The 15,569-nt window shown below is 43.3% G+C and overlaps 1 protein-coding gene across 6 annotated transcripts in view; it reads left to right on the forward strand.

Annotated features, from left to right (window-relative positions):
- LOC140478000 (E3 ubiquitin-protein ligase MARCHF1-like) overlaps positions 1–15,569 on the forward strand; it is a 554,637-nt gene that overhangs the window by 210,763 nt on the left and 328,305 nt on the right. For 2 of the 6 annotated variants that reach the window (XM_072571648.1, XM_072571766.1), the window contains exons 1-2: positions 449–765; positions 927–1,138. In XM_072571648.1, the coding sequence (XP_072427749.1) occupies positions 1,040–1,138 (99 nt within the window). In that variant the 5' untranslated portion in view covers positions 449–765; positions 927–1,039. Of the gene's footprint in view, positions 1–448; positions 766–926; positions 1,139–15,569 lie in introns of those variants that run through there. The other 4 variants (XM_072571657.1, XM_072571678.1, XM_072571668.1 and 1 more) reach the window with 3 other exon arrangements.

Consider the following 15,569-nt stretch of genomic DNA (forward strand, 5'->3'; position numbering starts at 1 on the left):
CAAAGTTTATGAATGAAAGATGGAGGAAGTCAGTTAGAGTAGATGAATAGAAGAGGGATCTGGTTTGCCCACTGGAAGATTTCAGGCCAGAAGCTAGGGTGATATTCCATTTCAGTTAACATTTTTTTTGGTGTCTATACTAGAGTGCTTCTTCTCAAGAGATTAAAAATCTGAACATGCCTGTCCTGTTAAAGTATAATCAATTATGCAGTGGCAAACAACTCAACTGCAGACGTTTGTGGATTGGAAGGGATCTATTAATGGTGAAATATAATCTATAAGTTATTAGTTGCAATTTTGCAGCAGTAATGACGAATTGCACTTTGAACTTTTACGAAGCGAGTTTCTGCTCAGCAGGTCATGCGAAGGTAATAAGCTCTGAAGAGCTTATCTCTGGAGTCTTTTTACCTCACATTCACTCAGTGCTATTTCTCAGCGTAGCCAAGGCTATTCACATCACAGTGATCTAAGCAGATTAAATGCATGAACTATCCAGCAGGCTGTCCGAGCTGCTCCAGAAGAAGGGGATTTATCTAAACAAGGGCATTAAGCATTTCTGTCTTCTGCCTGTTTACCCATTCAGTGCATCTCTAGCCATTTGGAAAACGCAGAGGGAATCAGTTGAACAGCAGCAGCCACCAAGAACTTGTACATTCTTTGCCATGACAAGAAGAATTTTATAATAGGGTGCCTGACAAATCTATTTTTTTCCTGTGCCCATGGTTTGCAGAATGTACAGTAGAATCCTATTGGAAGTGAGTGAAGGTGAATGCATTTTCACCAGTATTTTGGGGATATTGAGTTTTGCACAATCTCATTTTTAAGTCATTCAAGATTGAAAGAAAAACACGTGAGGAATTTTGGTATCCACCTTCACTGTGTGAATAGCTATGTGCTTTATACTTGTGCATCTGATTTATTTACAGAATGGAGCCTGGCAGAAATAAGAAGTGAACAATCATGCAGTTGACTTACCTGGAAGAAGTGGTAATATTAGTGACTCATCCAATCTGGTACCGAACATAAACTCGACTGGAACATGCCACTGCAGCAGATCTCGGTGGTCCCAGCAAGGGAAACCTGTACAAATGGCAAGAGTTCAACAAGCAGGAATAAAGAAAAGAGCAAGGATATGGAGGTAAGGAAAAGCTGAATTTAATCACCACAGACACTTCACCAATGGCATTTAATATTGCTGGCTCTATGATGTCTAACTGTAAACTCAGAATGTACGCAAAACAATAAGTACTTAATATAATCAAAGGATGTTTAGGTCACATGGAATATTTAAATATTTGTCAGTGTTCCAATTAAACTTGCAAAAAACTAATTTTGGAATGGCACCATTGGGGGTTAACATCATGTTATATGTTAAAAAGGTAAAAACAATGACTGCAGATGCTGAAAATCAAATACTGGATTAGTGGTGCTGGAAGAGCACAGCAGTTCAGGCAGCATCCAACGAGCAGCGAAATCAACGTTTCGGGCAAAAGCCCTTCATCAGGAATAAAGGCAGTGAGCCTGAAGCGTGGAGAGATAAGCTAGAGGAGGGTGGGGGCGGGGAGAGAGTAGCATAGAGTACAATGGGTGAGTGGGGGAGGAGATGAAGGTGATAGGTCAAGGAGGAGAGGGTGGAGTGGATAGGTGGAAAAGAAGATAGGCAGGTCGGACAAGTCAAGGAGGCAGTAACTGAGCTGGAAGTTTGAAACTAGGATGAGGTGGGGGAAGGGGAAATGAGGAAGCTGTTGAAGTCCACATTGATGCCCTGGGGTTGAAGTGTTCCGAGGCGGAAGATGAGGCATTCTTCCTCCAGGCGTCTGGTGGTGAGGGAGCGGCGGTGAAGGAGGCCCAGGACCTCCATGTCCTTGGCAGAGTGGGAGGGGGAGTTGAAATGTTGGGCCACGGGGCGGTTTGGTTGATTGGTGCGGGTGTCTCGGAGATGTTCCCTAAAGCGCTCTGCTAGGAGGCGCCCAGTCTCCCCAATGTAGAGGAGACCGCATCGGGAGCAACGGATACAATAAATGATATTGGTGGATGTGCAGGTGAAACTTTGATGGATGTGGAAGGCTCCTTTAGGGCCTTGGATAGAGGTGAGGGAGGAGGTGTGGGCACAGGTTTTACAGTTCCTGCGGTGGCAGGGAAAAGTGCCAGAATGGGAGGGTGGGTCGTAGGGGGGTGTGGACCTGACCAGGTAGTCACGGAGGGAACGGTCTTTGCGGAAGGCGGAAAGGGGTGGGGAGGGAAATATATCCCTGGTGGTGGGGTCTTTTTGGAGGTGGCGGAAATGTCGGCGGATGATTTGGTTGATGCGAAGGTTTGTAGGGTGGAAGGTGAGCACCAGGGGCGTTCTGTCCTTGTTACGGTTGGAGGGGTGGGGTCTGAGGGCGGAGGTGCGGGATGTGGGTGAGATGCATTGGAGGGCATCTTTAACCACGTGGGAAGGGAAATTGCAGACTCTAAAGAAGGAGACCATCTGGTGTGTTCTGTGGTGGAACTGGTCCTCCTGGGAGCAGATCCGACAGAGGCGGAGGAATTGGGAATACGGGATGGCATTTTTGCAAGAGGTAGGGTGGGAAGAGGTGTAATCCAGGTAGCTGTGGGAGTCAGTGGGTTTGTACAAAATGTCAGTGTCAAGTCGGTCGTCATTAATGGAGATGGAGAGGTCCAGGAAGGGGAGGGAGGTGTCAGAGATGGTCCTGGTAAATTTAAGGTCAGGGTGGAATGTGTTGGTGAAGTTGATAATTTGCTCAACCTCATCGCGGGAGCACGAGGTGGCGCCAATGCAGTCATCAATGTAGCGGAGGAAGAGGTGGGGAGTGATGCCGGTGTAATTACGGAAGATCAACTGCTCTACGTAGCCAACAAAGAGACAGGCATAGCTGGGGCCCATACGGGTGCCCATGGCTACCCCTTTGGTCTGGATGAAGTGGGAGGATTCAAAGGATAAATTGTTAAGGGTGAGGACCAGTTTGGCCAAACAAATGAGAGTGTCGGTGGAAGGGTACTGTTGGGGACGTCTGAAGAGGAAAAAACAGAGGGCTTGGATGCCCTGGTCATGGCGGATGGAGGTGTAGAGGGATTGGATATCCATGGTGAAGATGAGGCGTTGGGGGCAGGGGAAACGGAAGTCTTGGAGGAGGTGGAGGGCATGGGTAGTGTCTTGAACATATGTGGGAGTTCCTGGACTAGGAGGGGATAGGACAGTGTCGAGGTAGGTAGAGATGAGTTCAGTGGGGCAGGAGCATGCTGAGACAATGGGTCGGCCAGGGTGGTCAGGCTTGTGGATCTTGGGAAGGAGGTAGAACCAGGCAGTGCTCCCGGACTATGAGGATGGAAGCTGTGGGTGGGAGATCTCCTGAGGTGATGAGGTTCTGCATGGTCTGGGAGATGATGGTTTGGTGATGGGGGATGGGGTCATGGTCGAGGGGGCAGTAGGAAGAGGTGTCCTCGAGTTGGCGTTTGGCTTCAGCGGTGTAGAGGTCAGTGTGCCAGACTACCACTGCGGCCCCTTTATCTGCTGGCTTGATGGTGAGGTTGGGATTGGAGCAGAGGGATTGGAGGGCTGCGCGATGTGAGGGTGAGAGGTTGGAGTGGGGGAGGGAGGTAGACAGGTTGAGGCGGTTAATGTCTCGGTGGCAGTTGGAAATGAAGAGATTGAGGCCAGGTGATAGGCCAGCGCGGGGTGTCCAGGTGGATGCAGTGTGTTGGAGGTGGGCGAAGGGGTCCTCGGAAGGTGGGCGGGAGTCCTGATTGTGAAAGTAAGCTCGGAGGCGGAGGCGATGGAATTTCATGGGCCTGTCCAGTTCCTTTATTCTTACGCCACCATTTTCTCCCTGGTCCTGAATGTTGGCTTGGGTCTAGATCATTCCTGGAGCTCTTTATTGTATCTGTGGTGGAAACGCAGAGAAGTGATAGCAGTTCCAAGATTTTTAGTCCATACACACTGCTTTGAATGACAACTTCCAGTATACGTTCCAACCAATTCTAATCACTGAGAAGAATTGACTTCCTTGTGAGAAATTTTCTCAAGTTTACTTTTTGCGATGTGGTCCAGTCAACAACTTGAGATTTTTAAAATTTTCAGGTATGAAGTATGAATTGTTGTTCCTTGTATATATCCTATTTACAAGAAAAAGTTAGTGTCGGAATGTTAAAGTTGAGTCCTGAGTATCAGGTGGGTGATGGGTGGGTGTGGTGCATCGAGCAGTGTGAGGTGCGTGGTGTAGTGGATGAGAGATGCAATGTGCAATTCAATTACCATGACTACCCAAATGAAGTCATTATTGGCAGGTCATGCTCTGGACCTTGAGAATCTTTGCTACCCGGGCCCATTCAGGAACCTGTTTCCTCCCCTTGATGTGTTATTCCTTCTCCCTCATAACTTAAATGATTATTCTTCATCTTAGTTCAGCTGCAGCTTCCTTTTAAAGGACACAGTGCCTTTATAAATGGAAGGCTGCCTGAAGCAAGTCACTTCTAAACGACAATTCTAGATTTCTGAATCACATAGAAGATTTCAAAGGGAGAAATAGAATCTAGGAGCATGTGAAAGCCATTCTTGGTCACAAAAGACTGATGGAAGTGATGTCTAAGGACAAATTTTTAGATAGAATCCCTACAGTGTGGAAACAGGCCCTTCGGCCCAACGATTCCACGCTGACCCACCGTAGAGTAACCCATCCAGACCTATTCCCCTATATTTACCCTTACTAATGCACCTAACCTACACACCCCTGAACGCTATGGGCAATTTAGCGTGGCCAATTCACCCAACCTGCACATCTTTGGACTGTGGGAGGAAACCGGAGCACCCAGAGGAAACCCACACAGACACGGGGAGAACGTGCAAACTCCACACAGACAGTTGCCCGAGGCTGGAATCAAACCTGGACCCCTAGTGTTGTGAGGCAGCAGTGCTAACCACTGAGCCAACTTGCCACCCCACAGTGAGCAAATGTGTAAATGAAGACATCAGTACCCACAACTGGAGCGATTAAATTTCCAAATCAAGTTTGTTTTTATGATGACTCAGTTCAGTGCAACTTTGCTGCAGTGTGTAATCTCTGATCAGCTGACTGAAAAAAATTGAGATTTATTCAGACTTTATTGCCCACAGAGAGACAATCAGTGTGCTTCCATGTGTTGTGCCCCCTTGAGCAATGTGTAACTTTACTATGCAATGCCATTTCACAGTGCCGAATAAATCTCCATAATCATATTTGCATAAAGTGTGCATGCAATTTCATCAAGATGTTACTGAGAGAAAAAAAAAGCTTTGTGTCGGGCAATCAGTGGAAGGTCATCAGCCAAGGTCCACATTCTTCCCCTTTCAACTAGAGCATCTAAAATGTCACTTAAAAATAAGTTTTCGAATGAAATGCCATCAAATGTGATGAGAACCCTCCACCTCCCAGCTCTTCCAAGAGTAGGTAAAGCAAAATCCTCACCAAAAAGAGCATTGTGTGCAAATGCCAAGTTTTGCATTGGAGTGCACTCAAGTCAGAAGTAATTGGGATGGTAGTGCTATATTATGTATCAGTGCGGCATGATAATCGGGTTCCTGTGTGGCAACTTGATTTCAACGAAAGATATTGTGGCAGATTCAGACTGAAAAGAAGGATTTTCCTGAGTCTGTGGCCATTGTATCCCAGAATGTTGGAGTACACCACGAATCAGGAGATCAAGGTGGATGGAACTCACACTGTGCAGCAGTCCATTCTGCGTTCTTTTTATTTAAATCGATGGGGTACAGGTTCCTTTTCAGATTCCAACCCCATTTTCTTCCAGGTGGTACAGATCAAACAGGCTCCAACTGTGGGCGGCATGGTGGCACAGTGGTTAGCACTGCTGTCTCACAGCACCAGAGACGTGGGCTCAGTTCCCAACTCAGTCTGTGTGGAGTTTGCACATTCTCCCCGTGTCTGCGTGGGTTTCCTTTGAGTGCTCCAGTTTCCTCCCACAGTCCAAAAAAAAAATGTGCAGGTCAGGTGAATTGGCCATGCTAAATTGCCCGTAGTGTTAGGTATAGGGGAATGGGTCTGGGTGGGTTGCGCTTCAGTGGGTCGGTGTGGACTTGTTGGGCTGAAGGGCCTGTTTCCACACTGCAAGTAATCTAATCTATTCAACTCAGAATAATTTCACTTTACGTAGCATTGCAATATAAGCAGTCTGAAACTGGACTCCCAGAGCAGTTAGTGAAAATAAGTCTGCTAATCAAACTGCAAAACAGAAGTTGATTTGGTTCTCCTTTAAGCTCTGTATTAATGTTCTGATTCATTAGTAAAAGTTAAGAATGTTGCATTTTCCAAAATTGGTAACCAAGTCCAGAAAATGCAATCAACAGATTCTCAAAAGTTGCTGATAAATTTGCTGAGTTAATTCGTCTAGTATTCGATTGAAATGACTTCATTTCAATTTACATCAAATGATCTGCATTTGTTGAATACAACCATAGAATTTAGTATTCCAGATTGAATTTGCACCTACCCTCATTGAGGGTAGGTCCTAATCGCTTGCCCTAATTGCTTTCGTCAACTCATGTATATTTGGTTGAACCAAATAGACATGAGCCAGAGATGTCAGCCATCAAATGCTAAAATATGAGAGGTAAACCTTCCCCTAATTTCCAATTCCTTGGATTTGAAGTAGCAACGTTACCTACTGTTAAATCTTTAAGAACATTTTGGTAGTAAAATTATATATTTCTTTTGCAGAAAATATCCCTCTGAATGAATATTAGCCTCTCTGACGGTCTTTATATCCCATGTACACATTCAATAGAATAGACAATAGACAATAGGTGCAGGAGTAGGCCATTCTGCCCTTCAAGCCTGCACCACCATTCAATATGATCATGGCTGATCATCCTTAATCAGTATCCTGTTCCTGCCTTATCTCCATAACCCTTGATTCCACTATCCTTGAGAGCTCTATCCAACTCTTTCTTAAATGAATCCAGAGACTGGGCCTCCACTGCCCTCTGGGGCAGAGCATTCCACACAGCCACCACTCTCTGGGAGAAGAAGTTTCTCCTCATCTCTGTCCTAAATGGTCTACTCCGTATTTTTAAGCTGTGTCCTCTGGTTCGGCACTCACCCACCAGCGAAAACATGTTTCCTGCCTCCAGAGTGTCCAATCCTTTAATAATCTTATATGTCTCAATCAGATCCCCTCTCAGTCTTCTAAACTCAAGGGTATACAAGCCCAGTCGCTCCAGTCTTTCAGCGTAAGGTAGTCCCGCCATTCCAGGAATTGACCTCGTGAACCTACACTGCACTCCCTCAATAGCCAGAATGTCTTTCCTCAAATTTGGAGACCAGAACTGCACACAGTACTCCAGATGTGGTCTCATTCATATGATTTTCAGACCCAACCAAATGTAATTAATAGCTGTTAACATGAAAGACGGTACCGGCATTTTACAGGTATGAATGCCGACCTCCTGTTAACAGTTCATGAGCTATTTACACCAACATAGTCCAACAAATCCATCCAAAGTAAACAGCTGTGCACCCAGGCTGATTTGTCCAAGTATTAAATGCCTGTACTGTCAATCAGAACATAGCCTTCCACACATCTCCATCCAAAAGTAATTGGAAAAGAAATCGGACCAAAAGTCAGCTGGTTGGCCCCTCGAGCCTGCTCCACCATTCAGTAGGCTCATGGCTGATCTGGTATTCCTTATATCCACATTCCTGTGTTTTCCCCATAACTCCTGATTTCCCTATCTAATCAAGAATCTATCTCAGCCTTAAATACACACAAGGACTCTGCTCACTCTGTGGCAAGGAGTTCCAATGACTCTGAGAGAAAAGATTTCTCTTTGTCTCAGTCTTAAATTGGCACCCCTTTATTCTGAGACAATCCCCTAGACTCTCCCATGAGACAAAACATCCCGTCAGCATTTACACTGTTAAGCCCATTTTGTTTCTTATGTTTCAAGAAGATTAAATCTCATTCTTCTAAGCTCCAGTGAGCAGAGACAGAACCTGTTTAATATTTGCTTATAAGACAAATCGCTCCATACCAGTGGTAATCCTAGTCAGCCTTCTCCCAACTGCCTCCAGTGAAATTATACCTTTCCTTAAATAAGGGACCAAAACTGCTCATAGTACTCTAAATGTTGTCCAGTTCCTGGTACAGTTTCAGTAAGACTTCCCTACTCTTCTACTCCAATCCCATTGAAATAAAGACCAATATGCCATTAGCTTTCCTGATTATCTGCTGTTACTGTGTTGGAGTTTTCTGTGTTTCATGCGCAAGTAGCACTTCTGAAGTTTTTTTCTCCATTTAAGTCATTCTGTCCCTCCCAAAATGAACAACTTCACATTATCCCAAATTATACTCCATCTGCCAATTTTTTGCTCTCATATTTAACCTATCAAAATTTATCTGTAATCTTTGTTTGCCTCTTGCAACCTGCCTTTCTATATATATTCCTGTCATCTGCAAATTTGTCTCCAGTGCATTCACTCCCTCTCTCTGAGTCTTTAATTTATATTGTAAACAATTGTGGCCCCACCACTGATCCCTCTGGAATGCCACTGGTTACAGGTCGCAACCTGAAAATTCCTTATCCCACTCTCTGTTTCCTGCCCATAAGCTAATTCTCTAACTACATGAATATACTACCTTAAACACTGTGAGCTCATAACTTATGACTTAACCATGTCGAATGCCTTCTGGAAGTGGACTTGCAAAATTCAGTTATCTTTACAGCATTAGTCAAGCAAGTGATCACTGCTAAATCAGAATCATTTATTTCCTGTTCATGAGGGATCTATATCCTTCCTAATGGAAGCAGACAAGCAATGAGAACCATTTTCCTCTTTCGCCACAGGGGAGGTCCAGAAGACTGGACAATAGCCAATGTTGTTTTTTTCATTTAAGAAGGGCTACTGGAGTAATCCAGGAAATTATGGGCCAGTGAACCATACACGGTGGGGAAATTCTTAAAGACAGGATTTTCTCACATTTGGAAAAGATTGGACTTATCCAAGAAGAGCTAGCCAATTGGATAAGAACTGGCTTGAAGTTAGAAATGTTGTGAAGATGCTGGTGTTGGACTGGGGTGGGCAGTGTCAGAAGTCACATGACACCAGGTTATAGTCCAATGGCAAAGGAGCAGAGCTCTGAAAGCTTGTGATTTAAAAAAAACCTGTTAGACTAATAGCTGGCGTCCTGTGTCTGAGTTTGAAGGTAGAAGACAGAGGGGGGTGGTGGAAAGTTATTTTTCAAACTGCAGGCCCGTGACTACTGATGTGCCATAGGGTTTGGTGCTGGGTCCAATTATTCATCATTTACATAAATGATTTGGATGAGAAGTTTGGAAGTATGGTCAATAAGTTTGCAAATGATACCAAGATTGGTGGCACAGTGGACAGTGAAGGTTATCTGGGATTGCAGCGAAATCTTGATCAATTGAGCCATTGGGCTGAAGAATAGCAGATGGAGTTTAACTTAGATAAGTGTGAGGTGTTACATTTTGGTGCGTCAAACCAGGGCAGGACTTACACAGTGAACGTAAGCCCAGGGGAATTTTATAGAACATGGATATCTAGGTGTTCAGGTTCATAGCTCCCTGAAAGTGGAGTCACAGGTAGACAGGGTGGTGAAGAAGGCTTTCTGAATGCTTGCTTTCATTTGTCGGGGCAGTGAGTACAGGTGTTGGGAGATCCTGTTGCAACTGTACAAGACATTGGTAAGGCCATACTTGGAGTAGTGTGTGCAGTTCATCATTTTCATCTTCATCACTTCCTCAAAAAACTCAGCCAAATTTGAGAGGCAAGACCTTTTCCACACAGAGCCTTGCTCACTATCACTAATAGTCATAAAGGTTTATAGCATGGAAACAGGCCCTTTGGCCCAATCTGTTCATGCCGCCCAGTTTTCACAATTAGTCTAATCCCAATTGCCTGCATTTGGTCCATACCCCTCCAATCCTATCCCATCCATGTACCTGTACAAATGTTTCTTAACTGATGAAATTGCACTTGCCTCTACCACTACATCTGGGCAGCCCATTCTAGACACTCACCACTCTCTCTGTGAAACAATTGCCTCTGTGAACCCTTTTGTATCTCTACCCTCTCTCCTTAAACCCTCTCTCTAGTTTTAGACTCTCCTACCATTGGGAAAAGCTGTTGGCTATCCTCCTTAACTATGCCTCTCATGATTATTATAGACCTCTATAAAGGTCACCCACCAGTCCCCTACGCTCCAGGGAAGAAAATGTCCCAATCTCTCTTTAACTCTTATTTTCTAGTTTGGGTAGCATCCTAGGAAATCTTTTCTGTACTCTTTCCAGTCTAGTAATGTGCTTTCTATAGTATGGTGACCAGAGCTGCACACACTATTCCAAATATGACCTTATCAACATTTTGTACAGCTGCAACAAGATCTCCCAACACCTGTACTCACTGCTCTGACTGATGAAAGCAAGCATTCTGAAAGCCTTCTTCACCACCCGGTGGACCCAAGACTCCACTTTCAAGGAACTATGAACCTGTACTCCAAGGTCTCTTTGTTCAGCAACACTCCCCAGGATCTTAAATCCCGCCCTGATTTGCCTTTCCAAAATTCAGCCCCTCATTTATCTAAATTAAACTCCATCTGCCACTTCTTGGCTCATTGGCCCATCTGATCAAGATCCCATTGTACTCTGAGGTAATTGCTGTCCACTACACCTCCAATTTCAGGGTCATCTGCAAACATATTCACCATAGCTCCAATTTTTACATCCAAATCATTTATATAAATGACAAAAGCAGTGGGCCCAACATTGATCCTTGTGATATACTGCTAGTCACAGGCCTCCAGTTTGAAAAGCAACCCTCCACCACCAACCCTCTGTCTTCTACCTTCAAGCCAGTTTGTATCCAAATGGCTAGTTCTCCCTGTATTCCTTAGGATCTAACCTTGCTAATCAGGAACTTTGAGAAACCCCTACTGAATCTACATAGATTACATCTACCTCTCAGCCTTCATCAATCATCTTTGTAACTTCCTTCAAAAAACTCAATCAAATGTAAGAAGAAAGTGTCCAGCAAACCACAGGACCTTTATGAGGTATTGGTGTACAGAAAGGTCTTAGGGTGCAACTCCTTAGCTCCCAAAAGTGGCAACACAAGTGAATCGGGTGGTAAAGAAGGGGTGTGGCATGCTTGCCTTCATTGGCTGAGGCATTGAGTATTAAAGTTGGCATTTCACATTACAACTGTGTAACAAAAAACTATGTTAGGCCACATTTGGAGTGTTGTGTGCCACGCTATCAAAAAGGATGTTGAGGTTTTGGAGAGTGTGCGAAAGAGATTGACTGGGATGTTGCCTGGACTGTCAGAATACTTTTCTCCAGGATGGAACTGTCAAATACCAGGGGGGCATAGGTTTAAGATGAGAGTGGTTACATTTTAAAAGACATGGGAGAGGTAAGTAATTTTTTTTATAAGCACAGCCGGTGGTAGGTGCCTGGACCATGCTGCCAAGGGAGGCGATAGCCACAGATATGATAGCAACTTTTCAGAGGCACTTACATGAACAGGTAGGGAATAAAAGGGATCTGGGCCACATGCAGGCAGATGGGTTTAGTTCAGAATGGCATCAAGGTAGCACAGTCATGGCAAGCCCAAAGGGTCTGTTCCTGTGCTGTACTGTTCTGTGTTCTGCTTGGCACAATACGTAAATCCATTGTCCTATTTTATATATTGGAGCAACAAATAGAGTTCATGTGCCATTCAGAGGTGTGAGCAAAAGATTCCTGAGCACCATTTAGAAGATCTAAGGGATTCTTCCAGTGTTCTTACCAACAGCTATTTCTTATACACCACCAAAAAGAAATTCTGGTCATTACTATTTTACCTTGTGGAAATTTTCAAATTACCATATTTCCTTCATTACAGCAGTCATTACACCTTAAAAGGTACTTTATTGGCTGAAAATGTGCTTTGAGACAACCTGTGATCATGAAGAATGCTAAATAAATGCAGGTCTTTCCTCACATAGTAATGGTGCCTGAGGAGCTAATTATATTCAATCTGCAATAGATTTAAGTTAGTCCGTGATATTCTTTCTTTGCTGTGATCCATTAATAGGACACGACAGCTTGGAAAATCTGTTTTACCAGAGTAATAGTCTTCTGTTCTAAAGGAGTTTAATTTTCATTAGAGAGCTGCATCAGTAATCACATAGGCCTTGTGATTATGAGAGAACTAGATATAATCATTTGAATCGGTGCAATGTAAATACACCCTATCTTCACCTGTTTTCACATGTTACACTTACTTAACTATCAAGGAGTGTCAAAATGTAATTTCGTCAAGTACATTTCTGAATATATAATTCTACTTTTTGAATCAATGTTTTAATATTTGTTTTCTGACAACTATTGTGAAGGTCAATATACTTGGTGGTACTGAAAAAGAAGAGATCTACAAATGCTTGAAATCTGAAATAAAAATAGCTAACACAGGAAGTCCACAAATGGCTCTGTTGCAATCCTTTAAATGTTAACCTGCATTTAAACTCTTAAGTGGAGATCATTTTAGCAGTAAAGAAATAGAGGAGGAAATTTCAACCCTAACTATTTGCCAAAAACTGTAAGTTGGCAATTTAAATAGCCCAGGTCATTAACCAGTAATAAGGAAGCTACCATTCAAATTGCAGTAAAAGCAAAATACTGCAGATGCTGAAAATCTGAAATAAAAACAAAAAGTGCTGGAGAAACTCTGTAGGTCTGCCAGCATTTACAGAGACAGAAATAGAGTTAATGCTTTGAGACTAGTAAAATTCTTTGTCACAACTTCAATTCCAAATTACCACTTACAAAGAAGGCTCTTCTTCATTGGCAGAACACAAAAGTAAGGATATAATAATGAAAGTAAGTAATACTGGCAAGGCCACAGCAGGAATATTGTGTGCAGTCCTGGTCACCATATTATAGGAAGGAAATAATTGTTTTGGAGAGAGTGCAGAGAAGGTTTACTGGCATGTTGCCAGGGCTGGAAAATTTTAGCAATGGAGATTGAAGAGGCTGGGGTCATTTTCTTTGGACAGGGAAGGCTGAAGGGCGACATGATTGAGGTATACAAAATTGAGAGAGGTAGAGATAAAGGATTCAGGAAGAACCTTTTTCCCTTGGCAGAGAGTTCAAAAACTAAGGGTCGTAGATACAAGCTAAGTAGCAGAAGGATTAGAAGGAATGCGAGGGAAAGCTTTTTTGTTAAATACAGAGGTTGGTTGGAATCTGGAATTCATTCCCAGAGTTGGTAGTGAAGGCAGATACCCATAACTCTTCCAAAAGGTATCTGGATCTACATCTTAAAGTGCTGCAAGTTCCAGGGGTATCGGAATCCTTTAGGAAGATGGGATTAGAAAGGGCATCTGGCGGTCTTTGGGTTGGCATGGACAAGATGGATCGAATGGCCTAATCCAGTGCTGTTTCCTTTCTATAGTTCTAACCTGTTCCACTGTGAAGGTGCTAAGAAGAGCTTTCCAAAAAAGTGGCTTTGCTGTACAAATACACATCAGGTCACAAAACCATTAAGGCCACCGTCGGCAATTATCCCATTTAGTTTCCCAGCAATCGTATCTCCAAGTTTGCAGATGACAAAGCTGGATGGGCAGAGAGTGCAGAGATATCTGTGATTTGGGCAAATTAAGTGAGTGGGAAAATATATGACAGATGAAAAATAACGTGAAGATATCCATTTGGTCATTAAAAAAAAACAGGAAAGCAGATTATTAGCTGAATGGGGATGGACTAGGAAAAGTGGAGACACCAGAATATCCTTGTACGCCAGTCATTGAAAGTAAGCAGTTGGCGAAGAAGGCAAGTGGCATGTTGGCCTGCACAGCAAGTGGGGTGGAGTACAGGAACCGGGATGGTCTTGCTATTTCCATGTCAGGATACCGTGGGGCTTGCAGGAGAACATGCAAGTTTTGGTGTTCCCTACATTTGCTGCCGTCGTTCTTAATTTTAGAAGTCACAAGCTTGGAAGATGCTGTGGAAGGGATTTTGGGAAGTTGCTGCAATACATTCCGTAGTTGATATACTGCTGCCACTGTGAATTGGGTGAAAAGATTTTTTACAGAAATGTTAATTTTTTAAAAAATGAATGAGTATTAATATGAACAGAATAGAGTCATAGAGTCATAGAGATGTACAGCATGGAAATAGACCCTTCGGTCCAACCTGTCCATGCTGACCAGATATCCCAACCCAATCTACCCAGTCCATATCCCTCCAAACCCTTCCTATTTATATACCCATCCAAATGCCTTTTAAATGTTACAATTGTACCAGCCTCCACCACTTCCTCTGGCAGCTCATTCCATACACGTGACACCCTCTGCGTGAAAAAGTTGTCCCTTAGGTCTCTTTTATATCTTTCCCCTCTCACCCTAAACCTATGGCCTCTAGTTCTGGACTCCCCGACCCCAGGGAAAAGACTTTGTCTATTTACCCTATCCATGCCCCTCATAATTTTGTAAGCCACAATAAACAGCTGCTCCTTTTTTAAGCTATGCTTGTTTTTGGAATAATTACAGTGGTTTTAATTTTCAAGAGAGTGCGAGAGTTAGAATTATGAGAGAGAAGCAGATTACAGATTATAGAGAAAGAGAGGAGCAGCATGTGGAGGGGTTTGAAATGATGAGAACTTTTATAATCAAGGCATCACTTGACTGGGAGGCAATGCATGCCCAAGGGAGATGGGTAAATGGAGTTAGTTTTTGGAGGATAGAACATCAGAAGCAGACCAGGGGGCTATTAGAATGGAGAAGTCTTGAATTAATGGTATGGATGAGTATTTCAGCAGCAGCTGATCTGAGGCAAGGTGGCGTCTATTTATGACGAGTAAAGGAAATAGGTGGTCTTAGTGATTGTGTATGTATATGGCTAGAAGTTCAAGTATGGCTGAAGGTTACAAAACAACATTCTTTTATGTATCAATGTGGTTTTTACACTTGAGAATATTATGCTAACAGATACTGCCTCAGACAAAAGGCTTTCAAGTTTTTTTTTTAAACTGGAGTGGCCAGTTCTCCCAGCTCAACGTTTCTCTGGTTTGATTTGGTTTAGGCAGCTTGAGACGGCTGATCCAAGAAAGATCGACATCTCTCTCTTGTAAGACCCTGTGTTTGATCTTTCCCTTTGTGCCAAGGGATGTTTGTGGGGATTGTTGAGGAACTTGGAGCAGCATCATTAAGTTGGGATAGTCTGCTGGGTTTTCGGATAGGTTATGTTTTTCTGTAATCTGTTCTCTTTTGTTTGAGTTTCATTCAGTAATCTTGTGAATGTATCCTGTTTTGTTTGAAACCGAGTGGTTGAATCAGCTGGATCCCTCCTGGAATATCCTCTTTACCCCTGCTTAAAGCAAATAGCAAAGTTATCATCTGGGCTACTTTCTGGAAATGTTTTGAGGGGGTCTCACCATGGTCTATTACAGTTTAATGACATTGGTTTCAATGGATATTTCTTTGTCTGATTGTCAACATAGGTCAGGTGCATTTACAACAATACAATATATAATTCTAAACACTACTATATATGGTAATCAAATATACACAAGGCT

Source organism: Chiloscyllium punctatum, chromosome 1 (assembly GCF_047496795.1).
Source record: "Chiloscyllium punctatum isolate Juve2018m chromosome 1, sChiPun1.3, whole genome shotgun sequence".
In the NCBI taxonomy this organism is placed as follows: Eukaryota; Metazoa; Chordata; class Chondrichthyes; order Orectolobiformes; family Hemiscylliidae; genus Chiloscyllium; species Chiloscyllium punctatum.